The sequence below is a fragment of the Lactuca serriola genome, chromosome 9 (assembly GCF_051521515.1).
Source record: "Lactuca serriola cultivar US96UC23 chromosome 9, Lser_US96UC23_V15, whole genome shotgun sequence".
Taxonomy (NCBI): Eukaryota; Viridiplantae; Streptophyta; class Magnoliopsida; order Asterales; family Asteraceae; genus Lactuca; species Lactuca serriola.
In genome coordinates this window covers 165,940,605-165,965,749 of record NC_136416.1, presented here as the reverse complement: position 1 = coordinate 165,965,749, position 25,145 = coordinate 165,940,605, and the positions used below count along the sequence as shown (strand labels likewise).

Genomic DNA, 25,145 nt, shown 5'->3' with positions numbered 1-25,145 from the left:
TTGCTACATTCTGGATAAAGCTGTGTATGGCCTCAAACAAGCTCCGAGAGCCTGGTATGAAACGCTAACTAAATTCTTAAAGATGTCTAAATTCAAACAAGGTTCGGTTGACCCAACCTTCTTTCGCAAAAAGGAAGGTAACCACCTTATGATAGTTCAAATTTATGTCGATGACATCATCTTTGGCTCAACGAATCCCAGCCTAACAGCTGAATTCAGAAAAATGATGGAGACTAAATTCGAAATGAGCTCAATGGGTCCTATTAACTTTTTCCTTGGTTTAAATATTAGACAGGGACCCGAAGGCATCTTTATCAATCAGGAAGCTTACACGAAGACTCTCCTAGCAAAGTTTGGTATGATGGGAGACTCCAAAGTCAAAGTCCCAATGGCATTCGGCACCAAGCTAACTTCATCCCTAGACAAACCGGCTGTTGATATCACGCTCTATCGTCAAATGATAGGCTCACTAATGTATCTTACTGCTAGCAGGCCTGACATCATGTTCTCTGTATGTTACTATGCTAGATTTCAGGCAAACCCACGTGAACCTCACATGCTTGCAGTGAAGAACATTCTACGCTATCTCAAGCGAACTGCCTCCTTAGGTCTATGGTATCCTTCCAACTCAGGCTTTTTCGTTCAAGCCTATTCAGATGCAGACCTTGGAGGATGTGGACTCGACCGAAAAAGCACCACTGGCGGCTGTCAATTCCTTGACGGGAAGTTGGTTAGCTGGCAATCCAAGAAACAAATGTGCGTGTCGTTGTATACTGCCGAAGCGGAATACATAGCCGCTGGATCCTGCACCTCTCAAGTGATTTGGATCCAGAGTCAACTTCGAGACTATGGATTCAATATGAAGAAGATCCCACTATATTGTGACTCTGAAAGTGCAATTAGGATCTGTCATAATCCAGTGCAACACTCTAAAACCAAACACATAGCATTGAGGTATCACTTCATCAAAGATCACGTGGAAGATGGAAACGTTGAAGTTCACTTCGTAAGAACCACTGATCAACTGGCTGACGTCTTTACCAAAGCTCTTCCTGAAGCGTCATTCAACAGAATATTGCAAGGGCTAGGTATGATGGAATCAGAGTCAGTACCTCAAACTACCTCTCAACCTCAAACGTAAGAAGCAAATTTGACCAAATTTTCAGGTTCGGTTAAATCATCTGACTTGCTCATCACCACAAAGGTAGTTTTCTTGGTTGTATATTTCTTGTACAAAGTTGTTTATCTTATTCTTAAAAGTATTTTCTGATTGCATGTTTAAATTCCTTGGTTTTCTAAAATTTTCCAAAACCGAAACCTACCAAAGGTTCGGGTTCGGTTTCTCAAAATTTTCCAAAACCGAAACCTACCGAAGGTTCGGGTTCGGTTTCTCAAAATTTTCTTGAACCGAAACCAACCGAACGCTCGGGTTCGGTTTTTCAAAATTTTCTTGAACCGAAACCAACCGAACGCTCGGGTTCAGTTTTTCAAATTTTTCTTGAACCGAAACCAACCGAACGCTCGGGTTCGGTTTTTCAAAATTTTCCTGAACCGAAACCAACCGAACGCTCGGGTTCAGTTTTTCAATTTTTTCCCAACCGAAACCAACCGAACGTTCGGGTTCGGTTACCAAATTTTTCAAAAGTTTTTTTACTCTTTCTAAGTCTATTTTTTTTCTTGCTTATTTTTTTCTTTTTAATCTTTTTATCTATTTCAAAAACTCCAAAAATATTTTCTTATTTTTTTTTGTGTTTGTTCGTCTATGGGGATATAATTGTTGGATTACTTAAGTGTCCCTAGAAGCATGCTGCTGTATGTGTCCCAAGCCTCATAAGATTCTGAATAAAAGCCTTAATGACCTGGTATAAACAAACCTTGTCTTCCCAATAAGGCTACTATATTTATTCTAATCGTGAGCTACCTCACTCTCTTCTCACATGAGTTAAGAGTTTTTCTGCTTGGTCCTTATTTTCGCAGCAGAGGTACTTTAATTTCTTACACCATCTCCATTACATTTCTCCATTACATTCGTTTCATCAACGTAACCCTTGAGACTCTCAGAAATTACCACTGAGGTTTATGGTTACACAACATCTGTGTTTATGATCTTAGTTTCGTGCCACTACGAGCTGACTGAAACCCAAAATTCAACACCTAAAGAATTGATGGTGAACAATTAATTTGCTCAAGTTTTCACCAACGAATTGACGGATGTATCCTACTGAAATCTAAAATTTTTATTTTTTTTGTGTGATTCCTATGAAATTGTTAAACACCATAACATTTCTTCCCTTGGGATCCAGTTTTTAATTTTTTTTGAGATTTTATATTTTCCAAGCTATTTAAAATTAATTCCTACCTACTTGTTCAACAGACTACACCGGTCTCACAAGTACTTTGTTCACTTTCTTTCTTATTTCAAGATTAGAATTGTTGAATCAAAGCGAAAGCCACCCTTACTTAGCCTAATTAAAAGAAGCCTTTAACATTTATTAATAAATGTTTGATCGTCATTCAACGGGAATCCACATAAACACTTTAAGGTCTCTCTTGATCTTGAAGGAAGAGATTCGTGCCCGGGATCACTTGTTTCGTGTCATTATTGACATCACATTTATTCCTAAAAAGAGTTGCTTTATTCCTTTTTTTACACTCTTAGCATGAAAATCTTTGATTTTCCAAAATTCCGTTACTATTTATTACAGGCTGTATTATTGCTTTGGTGGTTAATTATCAAGCTGTGGTCAGAAATCATCCACGTGGGTATTTAATTCAAAAGATGCCATTTAAAAGATAAGACGAAAGGTTGCTGACTCAGGCGGGAGTTAAAAGGATTGAATTTCAAACGACGGTAAAAAGGGAACGCGTGTGAATTTGAAACGCCCACTCTTTTACTGACATAATGGACGCGTGTGCGAATTTTAAGCGACTCCTCTCTGGCAATTAAAGGCGCGTGAGGATTTGAAACGATTTGTTCTGAAACGGCGCTTGTTGGGTGGCGTGATCCTAGGAATCTGACACTCTCTCTCCTACGTGATCATCGCATAGAAGATTTGAAACGATTTTTCTCTCTCCTTTCACCCACTATAAAAGGCAGTCTATACTCTCATTTACCTTTTTACTGCATCCGGATTTTCTAAAGAGCAAAAACTCCCAAAAGCTTTACTGTTCATCTTCTTCTTTCAACCTTCAACAATGGCGGAATCATCCTCAGTCCATGCTACCTCACATATACTACCCATTCGCCCTCACCAATGCTTGGTGATCGACCTCAACCCTCTGGCGTACGACTCTTATATGTCGCCGATCATCGAGTGCCTGAAGTACTCCCAAATCGCTCCAGCTCTCTCCAGGATTGAGTCTGTGCCCATGGCGATTCTCTCGCATGTGTATGCGACTGCCTATTACGACAAAGCAGTCGAGCGGGTGTTCTTCGAGGTTGCTGATCACAAGACCTCCATTTCTCGACAACGTTTCTGCACACTGCTAGGGTTGGCTACTGACCCATCGAGAATTAATCCGGAGACGATTCCGGTTGGGCATCTGTACAGCATGTTCTATAATATGGGGTACACGGAGGTCCTCACTTCCGTTGCGAAGTTCAAGAAATCCTGCTTGCCGCCACAGTGGAACGGCATGTTTACAGTCCTCTTCAAGGGTTATCTGAACGGAGCTCAGGATCCGACGGTTCTAGTCGACTGTTCTTGTCGATTATGTATGCTATCTACAACGGAGTCAACCTAGACTTTGGGTTGGTCCTCTGGCAACAGCTCATCCAGAGCCTTTCTTCTTCATCACGACATTCTGAGGTGTCATTTGCCCGGTTCTGGATTCTTGTCACCAAATGGGCGATGGATAAGCTTGATGTCCCAACTGCTGCTGGTGCATCGATGTCTTCGATCGGTACGTTTCATACCACTTAGATCATCGTCTCTGATGCATCTAAATTTTCGTTCATTGGCTCTATTCCGGAGACAATGTATGGCGATGTTCCCTTCATCTTCAAGTGACTCAGAAGACGAGCGTTCGGGTTCGGACGGCTCTCAAGGAGGCGAAACCCCTCAAAGAGGCAACACCCCACCCGATCACCTACCCCAGACATGGAAATTCATGTCTCACCAGTTCCTTCACCTCCTCAAACCATCCCTACTTCCATTCCCACCATAACCCCCACTACCACTAATCCTCAAACCTCTTTCCCTATACCACCACCCATTTTCACAGATACAACAACAACCACTGCCAAGGTTACAACCAACGTATCTGATACGGGGGTTCATACCAGTGCAACCGAAACACCACCCGTAACCGAACCACCTCAAACCGAAACCCAGCATACAACCGAACCTACCCACACTCAACCACCACCCGAAACTACCCCCACAACCACTCAACCTGAACCTACCCAAACCACAACACCCCCAGCTTCACCACCCCCACCATCTCCAGATCATGCCTCTGATGGAGATAACCCATTCCTTGGCGGTGAAAACATGACCTTTGATTCGGTCTACTTTAGTCCGTTTCAGGTTCAAAGTGACGAAGAGGATGATGCTCCAGTGACAAAGAAACATCTAAAGGAGCTTAACGAGAAGGTTGATTTGCTTCTTGCGTCATCCACAAACACTCAATCCTCTCTCTCTGAAGCCGCTCTTCAGAAGATTGTTGATGCCTTCTCCAGGGCTCAGCATGATTCTGTAGCTTCATACACTGCCGCCATAGACGCCTCCACAAAAGCATGTGAGGCTGCGACCGTAAAAGTCGATAAACTATTCTCAGACGCCTCTTCCCTGTTGAAGTCCTTACAGGAGAGCGCTGATGCCACCAAGACAACTTTGGAACCAATCGTTCAGCAATTGGCCAAGTTCGTCTCAACGGAGTTACAGTCATTCGCTACTCTTCGCCAATCCATCAGCGATGACAACTCGGCCCTTCGTGCCTCCATTGATGAGTGCCTCGCTAAGCTTCAAGAGGATCTCGCAGCTGAAAACTCATTAATGGACGTTCTGGCAAGCAAAACTACCGCCCTCAAGGTCAAGAGCACTCAGCTTTCAAACTCACAGCAACAGCTTAAAGCTCTTCGATCCGAACGGGAGGTCATAAAAACATGTGTTTCGGATGTATACGCTGCCCTATCTAACATCCTAGAAGCACACGATCCGATTCTCAATCATTCGGTGAGGCGAACCCTTGCTGAAAAACTTGCTCCTGCCATGGACCTTCTCAGCAAAATCGAAGGCTTACCTAGTTTCGTGTCCGATCCGAAACAAGGGGGAGAAGTGAAGTCCGGATCGAAACCACCTCCTTCCTCCAAAGCTACTCACACAACCGAACCACCTCCGACTGGTCAAGCTTCGGGTTCGGGTGTGAAGGATAAAGGGAAGAACTTAGCTGAGGAAGAAGATGAAGATGAAGATGATGAAACCATTGCAGACATGTTGAAACGTAAAAACTGTTGCAATGTTGATGATGATATCAATCGTGTGGCGCGAGAGGCTGAAGAAGCCGAAAGCAAGAAGAAAGAAGCCCACGATCTCCTTGAGAGTAGGAAGACTCTCTTCCCTGCCTGGACTCTGGAGCGGATGATAAAGGAGGCCATAGATACTCCTAGCATCCTATGGCTCGAGCCGGTGATCTCATTCGACTGCTATAATTCTGTCGATTCGCAGTTCGACATGCCGTTGACTCGAAAGGCGTTTATCTTCCACGCCTTTTCCAATATTTTTGAAGTCCCTCATCCGAACCCTAAGGTTGATAGGGAGTTGATCGAATTCTATCTGAAGGCTGCTCGTCCTCAGTATCAAACATGGAGTGCCCAGAAGATAGTGAACGTTCGGGTCTTAAAGCCTTACACCGAAGGAAGATTCATCAACGTTCGGTTCAAGGTGATTCGAGGGTCTGCAAGAACTGAACACCTTATATCTTTGGTAGACTTAGCGAATCTAAATCCTCATGATTGGATTGTCTTGCATAATATCCTTTTGACTGATGAAGCCGAATATGGTCCAATTATAGACCATCTCAAAAGGATGTTAGTCTGTTACATCATGGAGGTTGCCCTAATGGATCAGGAGGTTGCCACAGTCTTCAAGAAGAAACCGAAGATTGCTCCTGTGGGATCGGCCAGTGATCTCAATCAAATGCAAATGGGCAAGATCGACCCGAGACGCAATTCGGTTATGTTCACTAGAGCAGAAGGACAGAAATGTCTCTTTGCTTTAGCTGACAAACATCTTTACACCACTGCTTGTCTAGAGCACGTGTTATCAAACATCCGAAGGTGTAAAGAGAATGCAGCGGATGATGTTAAGTACTTCAACGACATGATCCAATGGTACATCAGGTTTAGACAGACGATACTTGCTCTCATCACGCGTCTGTTTAACACTGTGAAGAAGAAGGTACCTGCCTTCGCTGCTGGCCCAAGTAACAAGTAAAGATCTCGCTCCAATTGACGCAAAGGGGGAGATTGTTGGGTTGAAGATTCGTTTGAAGATTGCGTCATTGGGCTCGGCAGTTATTCCATTTATTTTGTACTCCCGTTTTGGGCCTGTCCATACCGTGAGCTTGCTAGGTTTAATATATAAGTATATGCTTGCATGCATATTAGGTTATCGATCTAGAGTATAACGATTACGATAGCATTACAGATTTCTTTGATCGTTCTTGTAAACCTCCAACCCTCTACAGTTGATGTTCTTGATCGAGCTCTTCTGAGGGTTATTTTATAATCATTCGACATGTTTGATTCATTCTTGACTTGTTCTTTACTTTTGTGTTCTTGCTGTTTAATCATTAATTACCTGTTTGAGATCTAATCGATCTTTAAGATTAAGTTTTAATCTCATCAGAATAGTTTCGCAATTGACGCCTCCTAGGACACCGCAGTTGAATGGTGTGGCAGAAAGGCGTAATCGAACCTTATTGGATATGGTTCGCTCTATGATGAGTCGTGCTTCACTACCTATCTCTTTCTGGGGATATGCCTTAGAGACTGCCGCCCATATCCTTAACCGAGTCCCTACCAAGAAGGTTGCCAAAACGCCTCACGAGATGTGGACAGGGAAAGCTCCCTCGTTGGCACATATCAAGGTTTGGGGTTGCGAGGCTTTCGTAAGACGAGATACTCACGACAAGCTTGAACCTCGAAGTGAGTGATGTATTTTCATCGGCTACCCGCAGACATCCTTTGGATATCTCTTCTATAGATCGAAGAACAATGTTGTCTTCGTTGCGAGGAGAGGAGTTTTCCGAGAGCGAGAACTCATAAGCCAACGAGACAGTGGGAGGCAAATCGAACTTGAAGAGATTCAAGAGTCGATAGATGAAGGAACCTCTACCGCTGGCACTCAACCTGAGGAGGAAACTCTAGTTTTATGGTTTTCATATTACTACCGAAGGGGACACGTATATTAGTGATGGTACACTAATAAATCTTGATGAACCTAATAGCTATAAGGAAGCCATGGCAGGCCCGGAGTCTGCAAAGTGGAAAGAGGCAATGGATAGCGAGATCCAATCCATGTATGACAACCAAGTTTGGAATTTGGTTGATTATGTGCCCGGACGTAAGACCGTTGGGTGCAAATGGATCTTCAAGAAGAAGACCGACGTGGATGGAAACGTACACACATATAAAGCGCGATTGGTTGCGAAGGGCTTTACTCAAACTCCCGGAGTTGACTATGATGAGACCTTCTCACCAGTTGCGAAGATTAAATCTATTAGAGTGATGCTAGCGATTGCCGCATTTCATGATTATGAGATTTGGCAAATGGATGTCAAGACCGCCTTCCTTAACGGGAAGTTGGCTGAGGATGTTTACATGGCTCAGCCAGAGGGGTTTGTGGATCCGAAGCATCCGAATAGAGTGTGTAAGCTTGAGAAGTCCATTTATGGACTTAAGCAAGCATCTCCCAGATGGAATCTTTGCTTCGATGAGAAAGTCAAAGAGTTTGGATTTGTACGAAGTGAAGACGAGTCTTGTGTATATGTCAAAGCCAGTGGGAGTGTAGTAAGCTTCCTCGTTCTATATGTCGATGACATATTACTCATAGGAAACGACATCCCGACTCTGCAGGAGGTTAAGTCCTGGCTCGGGAAGTGCTTCGCTATGAAGGACCTCGGAGAGGCTTCTTACATTTTGGGAATAAGGATAGTAAGAGAAAGAAGTAAGAGACTAATAGGACTTAGTCAGAACACTTACTTAGAGAAGGTACTAAAACGTTTTAGTATGGAAAACTCGAAGAAGGGAGAATTACCGATACAAAGTAATGCCAAGTTGAGTAAGACTCAAAGTCCGAGTACCGAAGCTGAAATAGCAGAAATGAGCCGAGTACCATACGCTTCCGCATTTGGCTCAATCATGTACGCTATGAGTTGTACTCGCCCTGATGTAGCCTTCGCTTTGAGCATGGTTAGCAGATATCAAGGGAATCCTGGCAGAGCACATTGGATTGCGGTGAAGAATATCCTTAAGTACCTTCGGAGGACGAAGGAATGGTTCTTAGTCCACGGAGGGAATGATGACTTGAAGGTGCGAGGGTATAGTGACGCTAGTTTTCAGACCGACAGGGACAACAACCATTCGCAGTCGGCCTGGGTCTTTACCCTAAATAGAGGAGCAGTGACATGGAAGAGTTCCAAGCAGGAGACCGTAGCTGATTCAATGTGCGAATCAGAGTACATTGCAACGAGTGAAGCGTTGAAGGAGGCAATATGGCTAAAGAACTTCATCGGTGATCTTGGAGTTGTACCTGCCATAAAGGAGCCCATGGAGATTTTCTGTGATAACGAAGGAGCAGTTGCCTTGACCAAGGAACCGAGGGATCATGGTAGATCAAGACATATCGACAGAAAATATCACTTCATTAGACATCGTGTAGAAGAAGGACAACTCGTAGTGAAGAGGATATCATCAGAAGATAACCCAGCAGATCCGCTTACGAAGGGACTGAGTAAGGTTAAGCACTTGCAGCATGCTAGGAGTATTGGGCTGAAGGATGATATTAGCATAGATTAGATAGTATTAGAAACGTGTAATAGATAAATGTAATTAACATTTGATGATTAAATAAAGGAGTTTTATTTATGAGTAATGTTATTGTCTTATGTTAATTGTTTAACTATTGTTTCACTTTGCATGTTTTGACTTCCAGAATAATGAAATTATTAGGAATAATAGAATTGTTCAAATTGTCCACAATCGTTCATATGTTGGAAGTAGATATGAATGAAGATTGTCATGAATTGGTGTGTAGATTCTCTAAATGGTTTTAGATATAGCAAAGGGTTGCTACAACGTTCATGAGTGCTTATGAACTAGTTTTGAGCATTGGAACAAACCCGCGCTTGCTGGAATCACCTTATGGAATACGATATAAAAGGTGATCGCAAGACGATAATATCATATAGTCTTAAAACCTAGATATATGGTTTGTTATTTGTTAATTCGTTGTACATTGATAATGCGAAAACGCATCAGTAACTCGGTGTTATAAAACGCATTGTTGTGTATAGTTGGTTAATGAATAAGTAAATGCATATAAGTCGAAGTTTATCTGTAACTTTTATCTAAGAAGGTGAAAGTGATATCTCGGTCGCTCGATAATTTGATTTGACTTATGTGCCGGGCCCGGTCAGAACTGAATTGATGTGTTCGATTAAGTTCTATGTCAAATAAATCAGAGATCAAGAAACCTAAATGCTTGACTAACCATTCCAAAGGATTGTCAGCATGATATCTAACAGAGGACTGTATGATCCCTTATCTAAAGGACAAGATTGATTAGATCAGAGTTTGACAGCGTCTTTGAGAGCTACAATTGCAAACCAAATTGTACTTGTGCATATAGTTACTAGACTTATCTAAGTGGGAGACTGTTGGAATAGTGTCTAAGGCTGCAACTATATTAGGCAAGTAATTGACCTGGTTGTGCATGGTCCTTTTGGGTTGCCTTCACCATAGCAACATGATAGGATGATTTAATAAGAGAGAGTAAATATTATTAGTATATTATGAGAATAATATAAAGAATAATATATTGTTATTTGATTAATATAAGTCATAGAATTAATTGGAATTAATTTGGTGAGTTAAAGAGATTAATTAAATAAAGGGGTATAAACTGTCAATTGTTTGATAGTTAAGCTTTAGACTGTAAATTCTTATAGATATACAAGGGACGGATTCTAGAAGCTAGGATAGCTTCAAAATCGTCCATGACTTATCTAAGGAAAGTATTTGGATAGCCTGAAGAGAAGATTATCCAATTAGGGTTTAGGTTGTAACCCTTAAGGAGTCTACAAGTATAAATAGATCCCATGGGCAAGGGAAATCGGAACCTCTCCTAAAAGTAAGAGAACCTTGGCCGATTTTCTCCCCTCTCCTCTCTCCTAAATCATCTTTCTTGCTATTGGTGTTTGTTAGCCATTAGAGGAGTGACATTTGTGACTCTAGAAGCTCCAAGACCACAAGATCAACAAGGAACTCAAAGGTATGGTTCTAGATCTGTTTCAATGGTGTTATTTAACCTAATTAGTCATTAGAAGTCTTGGATTCAAAGCATGTTTAATTAGAAAGCCTAGATCCAAGCATTAGGGTTTTTGCATGCGCACATAGGAAAGTTCATATGGCTAAAACCCATCAGATTTAACATGGTCACATACGATAACGTTAACAAGTTCCTTAGACCGGTAGGATTCTGCATTGGGATGTAGTATAGTCGTTCTGGTCTAGTCATAGACACCTGGTGGACTGCTATTACTAGTCTGTGCGGTGGACAAGACGGAGATGCCGTTGTTTGACGGTTTTGTAACAGCCCGGATTCCCAGATTTTTTGCATTCTTATATTTTTGGTGAATTCTGAGGAGACTCGGCGAGTTGGAGCCCAAACTCGCCGAGTATGATCGCAGCTATGGGCATGGGTTTGCGTCTAGACTCAGCGAGTCCAAAAGTGGACTCGGCGAGTCCATGATGTTTAATGAAACCCTAATTCCCCGGGTTTGGAGCCTATTTAAGGGCACTTATAGCCTCCCATTGCGGCTACCAGTCCCTTCAGAGAACCCTAAGAGAGCTAATTCGTTTTGGGAGAGAGGAAGTCACTTTAGGGCCTTTGTATTCCTTGTTTAGCAAGAAGAAGGTGGAAAGAGCAAGGAGGAGGTGAGATTCCAGCAGATCCAAAGTCCAGAGGCTTCATTTTGAGGTAATAGTTCGAACCTCCTCCAGTTTTAGGGTTGATCTTTAGAGTTAGGCTTTTCTAACCCCTTTGGAGAGTGATTATGTGAAGCAAATGGTCCCTCTTCAAGTTTATGCCTTGGATCTGGACTCAAAGAGGTCTAGAGACCTTAACCCTTGGAGCTTTTTGGGTTATTATAGAGTTATTGGACCTAGGTTGTCATTTTTGGGACCAAATCTCCTTTTGATGCCTTGTGGGGGTTATACAAGCATCAAGTTTCAAACTTTACGTAACATTCATGCTTGAGAAGGCCAGATCTATGGTTTGGGAAAGCAGATCTGACCTCAGAAGGTCAATAGAGTTTGTGCATGGCATGAACTCGCCGAGTTGTTCTTGAGACTCGGCGAGTAGGGTTGGGGTTTCATGAAAATTGTTCAGCGAGTAGACTCGCCGGGTTGGGGGATGACCCAGTCAGTTAGGGAGAGTCTATAGGGGGCTAAGTCAAGCCGGAACTCGCCGAGTTGTTCTTGGGACTCGGCGAGTTGGGTCGTGTTGGCCCGCAATTCATGCCAGGTGGAACTCGTCGAGTTAGGGAAGTACTCGACGTGTCAAGAGAGGATCCTAGGAAGTCAGTGAACACGTATAGACTCGCCGAGTCGCTCTAGTGCACTCGCCGAGTCCAGTCAAAGTTGACCGTTGACCGTTGATCAGAGTTCACCAGTGTTGACTTGAAAGGGTTAGTCAACCTTAGTTGTGAAAGTGTTAATTATAGATATATTGTGTTATAGGAGGATTATAGCTCGGGGGATCGAGCGCGAGTGATTTCCGGGATTTTGCGAGTTATCGAGATACGCGAGGTGAGTCTTCTCATTATACTTTACCTTGAGTAGGTAATCAGAGTTATGTGACAGAGTATTTGTATGCTATATGTATGTTATGTGTTGTACTGCATTATTTCTATGTGATTTATGTTGTGCATGTTTATAGAGTTGGAACCGGAAGGTTCACAGAGTTAGACCCAGAGGGTTCACAGAGTAGGGTCCACAGACCCACAGAGTTATAGCCTCGAGTGGCTAATATGTGTTATGTGTGGTATTTTAGGGAACTCACTAAGCTTTATGCTTACAGTGTTGGTGTTATTTGTTTCAAGTACTATTGATGACCGTGGGAAGGCGTCGGCTTGATCAGTACACACACACGGAATTTTTATGTTATGAGATCTTGGGATTTTTACATGGCAAGGATTGAGTTTCAAACATTGATGTTTTTATGAATGTTAAATGAATTGTGTTTTTATAAAATGCGAAAAATTGTTTTGAAATTTACGGTGTTACAAGTTGGTATCAGAGCCTTGGTTTGAGGGATTCGAGTACACCTTCGGGCGTATTTGAAATCAAACTGAGAATTTGAGAAGTATTTTCAAAAAGAGTAAAAGATTTTTTTGAAAAAAAAAACACAGAGCAAAGTTGTGTGTACGATCAGTCCGCGCCCGAACGGTGACTTCCCAAAATACCCTCATGTTATGTGATATTGATATTGATATGGTGTATTCTCATGCTAGAGTAGGCTAGGTACTCCTATTAGGACTAGAGTGGCCTGATTTGTGATGCCTTAGCCTAGGGAGAGGTGAGCTGCTATGAGATGCTTGAGAGTGAGTAGGTAGCAGCGAGGGGCTTATGAGAGATCGGTTAGAGAGTGGATTATGCATGATAGAGTACTTAGAACTTGGGATCCGAAGAGGAGGACTTGGGGTGTATTCTGATACGGTGCGGACAGTAGTATTGGGCCCGTACTACTGAAAGCACCGGGGCGGTGTACAGCCCAAGTAAGAATCTTTGGAATGCGCAGGGATCAAGGAGGAATGGGTTGTCGAGTGTGAGTATGCTCGAATGGATTTTAATTTATCGTATGTTGTATTTCAGAGGTAGATCATGGTGAGGACACGTCTTATGCCTGAGAGTAGTGGGGCCAGTGATGAGGAGATACGCCGGATCATCCATGAGGAGGTGGTTGCGGCCATCAGGGCAGAGATACCAGAGATGTTCGGGTCTATTAAGACCACGTTGATTGAGACCTTCGACGAGCGTTATGCTGCTCTTTCTGAGGCTGCTGTAGCAGCGGCCACCGCAGCTATTGCTGTCGCGAGGCCGCAGGGTGGTGATGCGTTTCCGTTCCGAGAGTTCAGCAACACAAAACCGTCAGAGTTTGATGGGACCCAGGACCTGGTGGCGGCTATGAGATGGATTTCTGACATAGAGGGTGTTTCTTCACTTGCTCATCTCCTGAGCATTTGAGAGATCGGTTCGCACTGAACTAGCTTCGCTTGGGAGCGAAGGACTGGTGGAAGTTTGTGACGGCGCACTTTACGCCTGCTGAGCTTGCGGCAGTGACCTGGAAGAGGTTTACTGCCATGTTCCGTGATGAGTACGTTCCCCAGGTGGAGATGGAGCGTTTGGCCCAAGAGTTTCTGACCCTCAAGCAGGGTACTGAGTCTGTTACGGTGATTACCAGGATGTTCCACGAGAGGGCGATGTTCTGCCCTGAGCACGTGTCCACTGAGCAGGCACGTATGAGCCGATATTTGAGTATCTTGAGGCGAGACTTTCGGGAGTTCGTGGCGAACTCCTCGTACCGGACATTTGTCGAGCTTCAGCAAAATGCCTGGAAGAGGGAGATTGAGCTAGAGACTCAGGCCAGGGAGGAGGCGGAGTCTCAGGGGAGGGATCGGCGAGCGGCACAGTCCCAGCCGGCAGCCAAGCGGGCCAAGCCCGCTGATCCCAAATTGGGGAGCCAGAAGGGTCGCACTTGTGGAAAGTGCAGCAAGGGTCATGATGGAGTATGTAGAGCTGGATCTTGCTACAAATGTGGAAAAGAGGGGCATATGGCCAAGGACTGCTCCAAGGGGTTTGAAGTGTGCTTTCACTGCAATCAGACCGGACACCGGAAGGCGGAGTGTCCGCAGTTGCGGGGATCAGCTCAGGGAGCACCTCAGGGATCTGCCCCTGCCGCCTTCAGAGCTACCGAGAGTCGTCCAGTCAAGGCCGAGGCGCCGAGGGCACGAGAGAGAGCCTTTCAGTTGACCGCGGAGGAGGTCCGCGCAGCGCCCGATGTCGTGGCTGGTATGTATTCTTTCCTATGTTTATTTTGATGTTGAGATATTATGCTTATATTATGTTATGCGTAGGTACTTTTCTTGTGAATTCTGTACCTGCCTTGGTGTTATTTGACTTGGGTGCGAGTCGGTATTTTGTATCTTTGGCTTTTAGTCAGCATATCAGTGTTAGTCGTGAGGTGTTGAGTCATCCTCGGAGAGTTTCCATAGCTGACGAGAGGGTGATATATGCCACGGAGGTTTTCCGAGGGTGCGTATTCGAGATTTTCGGTGTTGAGTTTCCGATTGATTTGGTTCCTATTGTGATGGGTGATGTCTGTGTCATTGTGGGCATGGACTGGCTGAGCAGATTCGGTGCGATTATCGACTGCGGGCGACAGCTGGTGACCATACAAGACCCTAGTAGGGGAGTTCTTACGGTGTACGGCGAGGGTACACATTCTGGGTCAGCATTTTGTTCGGCCGCTAGACTGAGGCAGTGTCTACAGCAGGGCTGTAAGGGTTTTGTGGCGTATGTGATGGATATGCGGGTGGATTCCGAGAGGCCGAGGTCAGTTGAGGAGGTTCCGATAGTGCGTGAGTTCCCGGATGTATTTCCTGAGGAGTTGTCGGGTGTGCCTACTGTGAGGCAAGTAGAGTTCAGTATCGATTTGGTTCCAGGGGCCGCGCCTATCGCCAAGGTGCCTTATCGCCTTGCACCTCCAGAGATGCAAGAGTTATCCTCGCAGCTTCAGGAGCTGTTGGGAAGGGGTTTTATTCGGCCGAGCAGTTCGCCGTGGGGAGCGCCTATCCTGTTTGTCAAAAAGAAGGATGGTTCACATCGGATGTGCATTGATTACCAGGAGTTGAACAAGCTGACGGTCAAGAACCGTTACCCATTTCCAAGGATCGACGACTTGTTTGATCAGTTACAGGGACCATCTTGGTTCTCCAAGATCGATTTGAGGTTTGGATATCATCAGGTGATAGTGCGAGATGAGGACATCCAGAAGACAGCGTTCAGGACGCGTTATGAGCATTACGAGTTTGTGGTGATGCCTTTCGGGCTCACCAATGCCCCGTTAGTGTTCATGGATCTCATGAACCGAGTGTGCAGGCCGATGCTGGATCGGTTAGTGATTGTATTCATCGATGACATTTTGGTATATTCGAGATCTAGAGAGCAGCATGAGGAGCATTTGAGGGAGATCCTCGGAGTTCTGAGATCGGAGAGGCTTTATGCCAAATTCTCCAAGTGTGATTTCTGGTTACAAAAGGTCCAGTTCCTGGGTCATCTCGTTAACCAGAAATGGATATTGGTCGACCCGTCCAAGGTTGAGGCGGTGATGAGTTGGGAGGTGCCGAGGTCACCCTCCGAGATCAGGAGTTTCCTAGGGTTGGCAGGTTATTATCGGAGATTTATCAAGGATTTCTCTAAGATCGTAGTGCCACTCACCAGGTTGACCCGAAAAGGGTGTCGCTTTTTCATGGGGCCCCAATCAGCAGGCCTCCTTTGAGACGCTTCGCTAAAAGTTATGCGAAGCCCCGGTGTTAGCCCTCCCGGAGAGGATGGACGACTTTGTGGTATATTGTGATGCATCGATCTTGGGGTTGGGAGCGGTGCTGATGCAGAGAGGGCATGTGATAGCATACGCATCGAGGCAGCTGAAACCTCATGAGACAAGGTATCCCACCCATGATCTAGAGTTGGGGGCAGTGGTGTTCGCCCTCAAGATTTGGCGTCACTATCTGTATAGGGTTCGGTGTACGATATACACGGACCATAAGAGTCTGAAGTATTTGATGGATCAGCCCAACCTAAATATGCGACAGAGGAGGTGGTTGGATGTGGTCAAGGATTATGATTGTGAGATTCGGTACCATCCGGGCAAGGCTAATGTGGTAGCCGACGCCCTGAGTCGCAGGGCGGAGAGCGCCCCGTTGCGAGGTGTATGTTTACGATTGACCGTGATGGCTCCGGTGTTGGACACCATTCATGGAGCACAGGCTAAGGCCGTGAGATCGGAGAACCAGAAGAGGGAGCGAGTTGTTGGGTTGGTATCGGAGTTCGTTACCGATGGTAGGGGGCTTATGACTTTTCAGGGGCGTATATGGGTACCGTTTGTGGGAGGGGCGCGTACCATTTTGATGGAAGAGGCTCATCGGTCGAAATTCTCGATCCATCCTGGGGCTACTAAGATGTATTTGGACCTGAGGAGGGAGTATTGGTGGCCCTGTATGAAGAGGGATGTTGCGTGGTTTGTTGAGAGGTGCTTAACCTGCCGTAGGGTTATGGCCGAGCACCAGAGACCTCATGGTAAGTTGCAGCCGTTGGAGGTTCCCGAATGGAAGTGGGAACAGATTAGCATGGATTTTATCACCAAATTGCCAAGGACTGCTAGGGGAGTCGATGCAATTTGGGTGATTGTGGACAGGTTGACAAAGAGTGCCCACTTCCTTGCTATTACTGAGAGCTCCTCCGCAAAGAAGTTAGCAGAGATGTACGTGAGGGAAGTGGTATCTCGGCATGGGGTGCCAATCTCGATCGTCTCAGACCGGGATGTACGTTTCACTTCCAGATTCTGGAAGAAGTTTCATGAGGAGTTGGGTACTAGGCGGCATTTTAGTACCGCATATCACCCCCAGACAGACGGACAGAGTGATCGGACGATTCAGACGCTCGAGGACATGCTCCGGGCATGTCTGTTGGATTTCGGGGGGAGTTGGGATACGTATTTGCCCTTGGCAGAGTTTTCCTACAACAACAGCCATCATTCGAGCATTGGTATGCCGCCCTTTGAGCTGTTGTATGGGAGGAGGTGTCGGACCCCCATTTGTTGGGGAGAGGTCGGACAGCGTGTGATGGGCAGTACAGAGATCGTGCTTCAAACGACAGAGCAGATCCAGTAGGTCAGACAGAGGTTGTTGACTGCCCAGAGTCGTCAGAAGAGTTATGCGGACAGACGCCGATCCGAGCTTGAGTTTTAGGTCAGTGACTTTGTGCTCTTGAAGGTCTCTCCTTGGAAAGGAGTGATTCGATTCAGGAAGAGGGGAAAGTTGGGGCCTGGATATATTGGTCCATTCCGGGTGGTCTCGAGGGTAGGCAGGGTAGCCTATCGTTTGGATTTGCCAGCAGAGTTGGGGCAGATTCACGACACTTTCCACGTGTCGCAATTACGGAAGTGTATACCCGATGAGTCGGCAGTGGTTCCATTAGAGGATATTCAGGTGGATGCGAGCCTGAATTATGCTGAGAGACCAGTGGCAATCAGAGATCAGAAAATCAAGGTTCTAAGGAACAGAGAGGTACCCTTGGTTTTGGTTCAGTGGCAGCATCGGAAGGGGTCCGAGATGACTTGTGAGCCGGAGCCTGAGATGCGTGAGCAGCATCCGGAGTTATTTGCAGAGCGAGACTTCGAGGGCAAAGTCTACTTCTAGTGGGGGAGAATTGTAACAGCCCGGATTCCCAGGTATTTTGCATTCTTATATTTTTGGTGAATTGTGAGGAGACTCGGCGAGTTGGAGCCCAAACTCGCCGAGTATGATCGCGGCTATGGGCATGGGTTCGCGTCTGGACTCGGCGAGTCAAAAAGTGGACTCAACGAGTCCACGCTGTTTAATGAAACCCTAATTCCCCATGTTTGGAGCCTATTTAAGGGCACTTATAGCCTCCCATTGCGGCTACCAGTCCCTTGAGAGAACCCTAAGAGAGCTAATTTGTTTTGGGAGAGAGGAAGTCACTTTTGGGCCTTTGTATTCCTTGTTTAGCAAGAAGAAGGTGGAAAGAGCAAGGAGGAGGTGAGATTCCAGCAGATCCAGAGTCCAGAGGCTTCATTTTGAGGTAATAGTTCGAACCTCCTCCAGTTTTAGGGTTGATCTTTAGATTTAGGGTTTTCTAACCCCCTTTGGAGAGTGATTATGTGAAGCAAATGGTCCCTCTTCAAGTTTGTGCCTTGGATCTGGACTCAAAGCGGTCCAGAGACCTTAACCCTTGGAGCTTTTTGGGTTATTATAGAGTTATTGGACCTAAGTTGTCATTTTTGGGACCAAATCTCCTTTTGATGCCTTATGGGGGTTATACAAGCATCAAGTTTCGAACTTTACGTAACCTTCATGCTTGGGAAGGCCAAACCTATGGTTTGGGAAAGCAGATCTGACCTCAGAAGGTCAATAGAGTTTGTGCATGGCATGAACTCGCCGATTTGTTCTTGAGACTCGGCAAGTAGGGTTGGGGTTTCACGAAAATTGTTCAGCGAGTAGACTCGCCGGGTTGGGGGATGACCCAGTGATTCAGGGAGAGTCTATAGGGAGCTAAGTCAAGCCGGAACTCGCCGAGTTGTTCTTGGGACTCGGCGAGTTGGGTCGTGGTGGCCCGCGATTCATGGCAGGTGGAACTCGTCGAGTTAGGGAAGTACTCGACGTGTCAAGAGAGGATCCTAGGAAGTCAGTGAACACGTATAGACTCGCCGAGTCGCTCTAGTGCACTCGCCGAGTCCAGTCAAAGTTGACCGTTGACCGTTGATCAGAGTTCACCAGTGTTGACTTGAAAGGGTTAGTCAACCTTAGTTGTGAAAGTGTTAATTATAGATATATTGGGTTATAGGAGGATTATAGCTCGGGGGATCGAGCGCGAGTGATTTCCGGGATTTTGCGAGTTATCGAGATACGCGAGGTGAGTCTTCTCATTATACTTTCCCTTGAGTAGGTAATCAGAGTTATGTGACAGAGTATTTGTATGCTATATGTATGTTATGTGTTGTACTGCATTATTTCTATGTGATTTATGTTGTGCATGTTTATAGAGTTGGAACCGGAAGGTTCACAGAGTTAGACCCAGAGGGTTCACAGAGTAGGGTCCACAGACCCACAGAGTTATAGCCTCGAGCGGCTAATATGTGTTATGTGTGGTATTTTAGGGAACTCACTAAGCTTTGTGCTTACAGTGTTGGTGTTATTTGTTTCAAGTACTAGTGATGACCGTGGGAAGGCGTCGGCTTGATCAGTACACACACACGAAATTTTTATGTTATGAGATCTTGGGATTTTTACATGGCAAGGATTGAGTTTCAAACATTGATGTTTTTATGAATGTTAAATGAATTGTGTTTTTATAAAATGCGAAAAATTGTTTTGAAATTTACGGTGTTACAGGTTTCATCGTGAGACAGTTCACTGCTCTTTTGTAGCAATTAAACCCTTGCTTCTCCATTCATTTCCTCGTCACTCTCTACCTTTCTCACTTTGCTTCTTTTCTCTAAAGAACCCTTTCGATCTTTCCTTGCATTCTTCCATGGTTGTCGCTCGTCCTTTAGGAAGGGAACTCACTGCTGAGGAATGGGAATCCTTCCAATTTTGGTTTGGGTTTTTCCCTGAACATGGGGTTCAAATTCCTCTCCCTAATGCATCAATCTATAGTCCCCCCTGAGGAAAGGTCGACATTCTGATTTCTTTGTTCGAGGCAGGTCTACGCTTACCCACTACAAACTTTTTCAACCTGATCATTAACGAATACGGGTTTTCTGTGAGGAAACTGACCCTAATCGCCATAAACAAGATTGTGGGCTTTGAGCTTCTCTACCGTGCCCTAGGTTACCAGCCAAATGTCCCGACATTCAAGCACTTTTTCAATGCTTCCGCCCAGTCTGGGACTCGGACCCTTTCTCACCGACGAGGAGTCCCTACCCCTCATCCATGATCGAAAATCCAAAAAGAATTCGTAGGAGAAGTTTTTGTGGGTGAACAGTGACCATGTGGTGCTTAGCTATCCTAAGACCAAGGTGTATTTAGACCGTGCTCCAATGCTCTTTGGTACTGACAAAGAGTTGGAAGATGCCCTAGAGAAGGTTAGCATCTATAGTGAGGACTGGCTCGACTGCTTCTTGGTTGTTGGTGGGATAAGCACCGCTTGGAGGGCTCGTGGAAAAATGCCAGAGTTTTTCATCGAGAGAGAAGGTATGATGCTTCTTCTTCTGCTTTCCATTGCCCTCCTCCTTTTTTTACCCGATAAAGTACTTTGAAATCGGTAATTTTGTTAACCATTGTTACCTTTGTTTTTTGTCAGGTGTGGAATAGATTATGTCCTTACAGAGACCTATACAAGGTTTATTCGACAATGATCTTGAGTGCCATGACATCGACCTTGTAGAGACTCTTCCGCCACTTGTTTCCGTCCAGGGTATCGAGGTTATATCTGAGTCTCCTGTCGGTTTAGATGATGTTGTTGGCACTGGAGAGGAGCCGGATCTGGGGGACGTTGTTGTTACAGGTGCTTCTCAGAAGGATCATGTCCCTTCCGGGTCCCCAAGGAGTCTTTGACGTGTCAAGAGGCGATTCACTTTGCTGGAACCTCTTCTGGCGGTAGTGTTGAGACGGCTAGCACCGAGCCCCCAATTCGCAAGAAACGTAACTTGAGTTTCTTGTTAGGGGATTCCAAAGGTTCCACCAATGTACCCGATGAAAGTTCTTCGAAACTGCTAGAGAGGGCACACAATAGGGCGACTGAACTACGAATAATAAAAAGAAGAAAACTACCAATGTGACTGACCCTGATCTTGCTACTGAGAGAGACAAGGACAAGGCTGGATTTGTGCCTTCTCGTGGTCATGTGTTAACTTCTCCTGTTAAAACGAGAGGTGTCCCTCCTCCTTCAGGGTCTCACTCGGGCATCTATAGGCCCTCTTGGAGCTTGACACCTAAAGACCTTGTGTCTGACCACACCACTGCTCGTGAGTGTCGTCGGCATGCTTTTCCGCCCACTACAATTGAAGCTTTGACCGTTCTGGCGGATGAGCACATGGATAACGGTCTTCGTTATGTCGCCGCCCAAGTTTCGTCTTACTTGGTATCGGCTGCCTGGTGCATTTTCGACATAGAGGCTACCCAGTCCTATTTGGACAAGATGAGCGTTGAATATACGGAGTTGAAGGCTCAGGTGACGAAGATGGAGGCTAATAAGCGCAAATAGGAGGCACAGTAAGAGCTTGTGTTTTGCGAGAAGGCGAGCCTGGAAGAACATTTGGCAAGGCTGGATGGGGAGGTGAAGCTCTTAAATGATCGTGTAGGGGCCCTGACCTTGGAGATCACTGGCATGAGCGAACGAACGACAGAGCTATAGGCAGAACTAGTTGGAGAAAGAGGTGTGAAAGGGTGTATTGGAGAAGGATATTGTGTGGATCCTTTGTGATGGGCTCTGTCGTATTGTGGACAAGGTGATCGAAAGCCCTCACATCCTCAAGGGATTGGTGCACGTGCAGGCTGCTTGTGTGGAAGTGGGTATGGAGTAGAGGAAGGGAGGTTTGAGAGAACTAGTAGTTGCTGGGAAGTTCGACCCAGAAGTGGAGGTGGATGTGGCCACCAAGACTCGGGAGATGGAGAAAGCCATTGCTACGTTCACGGAGATAGATTTTGATGGCTATCTTTGTCTTGGCGACATAGATTTGGCTGGGTTCTGTGTTCTCTGCCAGGATGCTCAAAGTGATGAGTCGGTACTTGGCCCCAAGTTCTCCACCTGGTGATGGTACTGCCCTTGCTCATGAGTAGTGTCATTTTCTTAATTTGGTTTATGCAACTTTTGTGAACAATGTTTTTTTTTTTGTCTTTTTTCCCTTCGTGGCAGTTTAAAAGTCCAGGAGTCAAGCAACTGACAGTGTTTATTTTTATTTTATGAATATGAATATTTTATATTATCATATTCTTTTATTGTTTCGTAAATGACTTATGTTGGCCATCACGTAGTATTTGTGCAGGGCTTTCTTAAATATATGGTCTGAATCCTTTTACTTGTGAACTCTTTGAGATTTGCTCATGCTTGTCTTTTAGAAAACTGTTCTAATTTCCTGCTTAAAGACCCTAGGTGTAGTCAAGATCATCATATTGAGGCTCATCTGGTTGTGGTTTTCTTATTAGTGGAAGGTTATGACTATTCTACACTTATGTTACATGTTCATTTTGTACATTTGTTTTTTGGAAAGTTTGGTATAATATGTGTGGTGAACAAGTTTTGGGGGAAAGGTTATGAACCTTTTTAACCCCCTGGCTGCCTTCTTGTAACGATTTCGCTCATGTGACGTTGGATGATTAATCCTTGTTGCCACATGGTAAATGTACATAGCCTCTTTATTTTATTTTCCAAGCTTGAAAATAAGGAGCATCTGAATTGCTCTTTCTATTTTTTTTCTTTCTAATTTATCTATTGTTAGAGTGTCACAAAACTGGAAATAGAAAACTAATTCTTACTGATCAATTTTACATTCCAAGATCAATAATCATTGCTTTTTCTGACCTTTAATTTATCTTTCACACTCGTTTAAGAGTAGAAATGGCGTATGCTCTGCACATTCCAAGTTATTGGTATTGCACGCCCGTCTTGGGCTTCTAGTACGTAAGCGCCATTATTATAGGCATGGTTGGACTCGTTTTTCCTTAACACCGATTCTCCAATTTTGAAGTTCTTGACACGGACTTGGCGGTTGTAATAGTTCTCGGTACGCGATTTGTACAATGCTTGGTGCATCTGTGCAGCCTCGCATTTTTCATGTAGCATGTCTAAGTCCTGGCGTCACCCTGATTCAATGGTTGTTTCCTCGAAACTCTTTGTTCGCAATAAGCCAGCTTCTGTTTCCAATGGGAGCACTGCTTCCATCCCATAAGTAAGGCTGAATGGCGTTTCTCCCGTGCTCGACCTTGTAGTGGTATGATATGACCACTTCACTGTCGGTAGCTCGTCTACCCATGCAAAATTTGATCTGACTAACCTTTTATTTAAACCATTAACTATGGTTTTGTTTGATATATTGGTTTGTCCATTGGCCTAAGGGTGCGCCACAGACGTGAACCGACGATGGATCTTCTTGTTTTCACACCACTCCTTGAAGGGGCTCCCTTCAAATTGTGTGCCATTGTCACTTATGAGAACTTTGGGTGTGCCAAAGCGAGCCAAGATATTTTTAGTCATGAACTTTATCATTTGTTTTCCCGATACGGTGGCCAGCGGTTCCGCCTCTATCCACTTTTTAAAATAATCCACAGCAACTACCAAGAATTTCACACCCCCTTGCGCTGGTGGGAATGGTCCCACTATGTCAATCCCCCATTAATGGAAGGGCCAGGGGCTGGTGATGCTGGTCAACGGCATGGCTAGTTGATTCTGGAAAGGAGTGAATGCCCGACATTCTTTCCATTTCTTGGTTAGGGCTGCTGCCTTGTTGTATATGTCTGGCCAATATACTCCTAGGCGGATTATTTTGCCGTATATGCTCGAGCTCCTTCGTGCGCTGCCGTGTCTCCGGAATGACTTTCCTCTAGGAGCGCCTGTCCTTCTGTCTTAGAGATGCACTTTATCCATGGGCTTAAATACCCTCTTCGGTACAACTGGTTGTCTCTAATTGCGAAATGTGATGCCCTAACCTTGACCTTTCTCGCTTCCGCCGAGTCGTCTGGGAGTACACCGTGGCGCAAGTAATCGACGTATGGTTTGGTCCATTCTAGGGTAGTCGAGACTATATTAACCTTTTGGTTATCAATGCTTCTCTCTGGGAGCACTTCGACTAACACTTTTTTTATTAGGTGATCAAAGGAAGTTGAGGCTAGCTTGCTGAGAGCGTCCGCCCTCATATTTTTTCCACGAGATATTTGTTGTATTGAAAAGTTTTGAAACTTGCTTGTTAAGATGCAGACTGCAACTAGGTACTTCTGCATCCTTGGATCTTTGGCTTTATATGTTCCGTTTATTTTGTTCATGATAAGTAACGAATCACTGAGAGCCGCTAATCGCTTTGCACCAACCTCCCTTGCTAACCCCAGGCGTGCTAGGAGTGCCTCATATTATGCTTCATTGTTAGATACTTGGAAATCGAATCGTAGTGCATAAGTGATTTCTTTGCCTTTGGGGCTTTGAAGGATCAGGCCTACACCTAAGCCTTCCATACTTGTTGTGTCGTCGGTGTATAATTTCCAAACCTCTATGCTGGCTTCAGGCTCCAACGGTTCGAAGAATATTGTCGTTGGTGTTCCCTTGATAGTATCTGGTATTTTGACTAGGAAATCTGCGAGAACCTGGGCGTCGATGCTAGTCAGGGGGTGGTAATTGATATCATGTTCGAAGAAACTTGCTTGTTAAGATGCAGACTGCATCTAGGTACTTATGCATCCTTGGATCTTTGGCTTCATATGTTCCGTTTATTTTGTTCATGATAAGTAACGAATCACTGAGAGTCGCTAATCGCTTTGCACCAACCTCCCTTGCTAACCCCAGGCATGCTAGGAGTGCCTCATATTCTGCTTCGTTGTTAGATACATGGAAATCGAATCGTAGTGCGTAAGTGATTTCTTTGCCTTTGGGGTTTTGAAGGATCAGGCCTACGCCCGAGCCTTCCATACTTGTTGTGTTGTTAGTGTATAATTTCCAAAGCTCTCTGCTAGCTTCAGGCTCCAATGGTTCGAAGAATATTGTCGTTGGTGTTCCCTTGATAGTATCTGGTATTTCGACTAGGAAATCTGCGAGAACCTGGGCTTCGATGCTAGTCAGGGGGTGGTAATTGATATCATGTTCGCCTAACCTTATGGCCAACTTAGCCAGGCGTCCAGACTTTTCCGGCATTAGCAAAACTTGCTTTATCGGGTAGTTGGTTAGGACATCCACCTTGTGAGCTTGGAAATACCGACGTAGCCGCCTAGTAGTGTATACTAGGGCAAGGACCAATTTCTTTAAGACTGGGTAATTAACCTCTGTCCCTTGCAAGGCCCTACTTACAAGTCTGACCAGCGCCTATTGACATAGCTCTTCTGCCGACTCTGAGTTGTTGGAGCCTGCTCCGAACCTACTGAATAAGCTCAGTGGTCTTGAGTAACACGTCAGTACTCCTCATAACTCGCTAACC

At 45.0% G+C, this 25,145-nt stretch overlaps 1 protein-coding gene across 1 annotated transcript; it reads right to left on the bottom strand.

Moving 5' to 3' along the window:
• Positions 1–24,358: 24,358 nt before the first annotated feature.
• On the bottom strand, positions 24,359–24,865 carry LOC145076269 (uncharacterized). Its single transcript, XM_079022208.1, has one exon. The coding sequence runs from the start codon at positions 24,863–24,865 to the stop codon at positions 24,359–24,361; it is 507 nt and encodes a 168-aa protein (XP_078878334.1).
• Between the last annotated feature and the right edge of the window lie 280 nt (positions 24,866–25,145).

Excerpts from the sequence above, each read along its gene's own strand:
- LOC145076269 (XM_079022208.1), bottom strand. The coding sequence starts at position 24,865 with ATGCCGGAAAAGTCTGGACGCCTGGCTAAGTTGGCCATAAGGTTAGGC.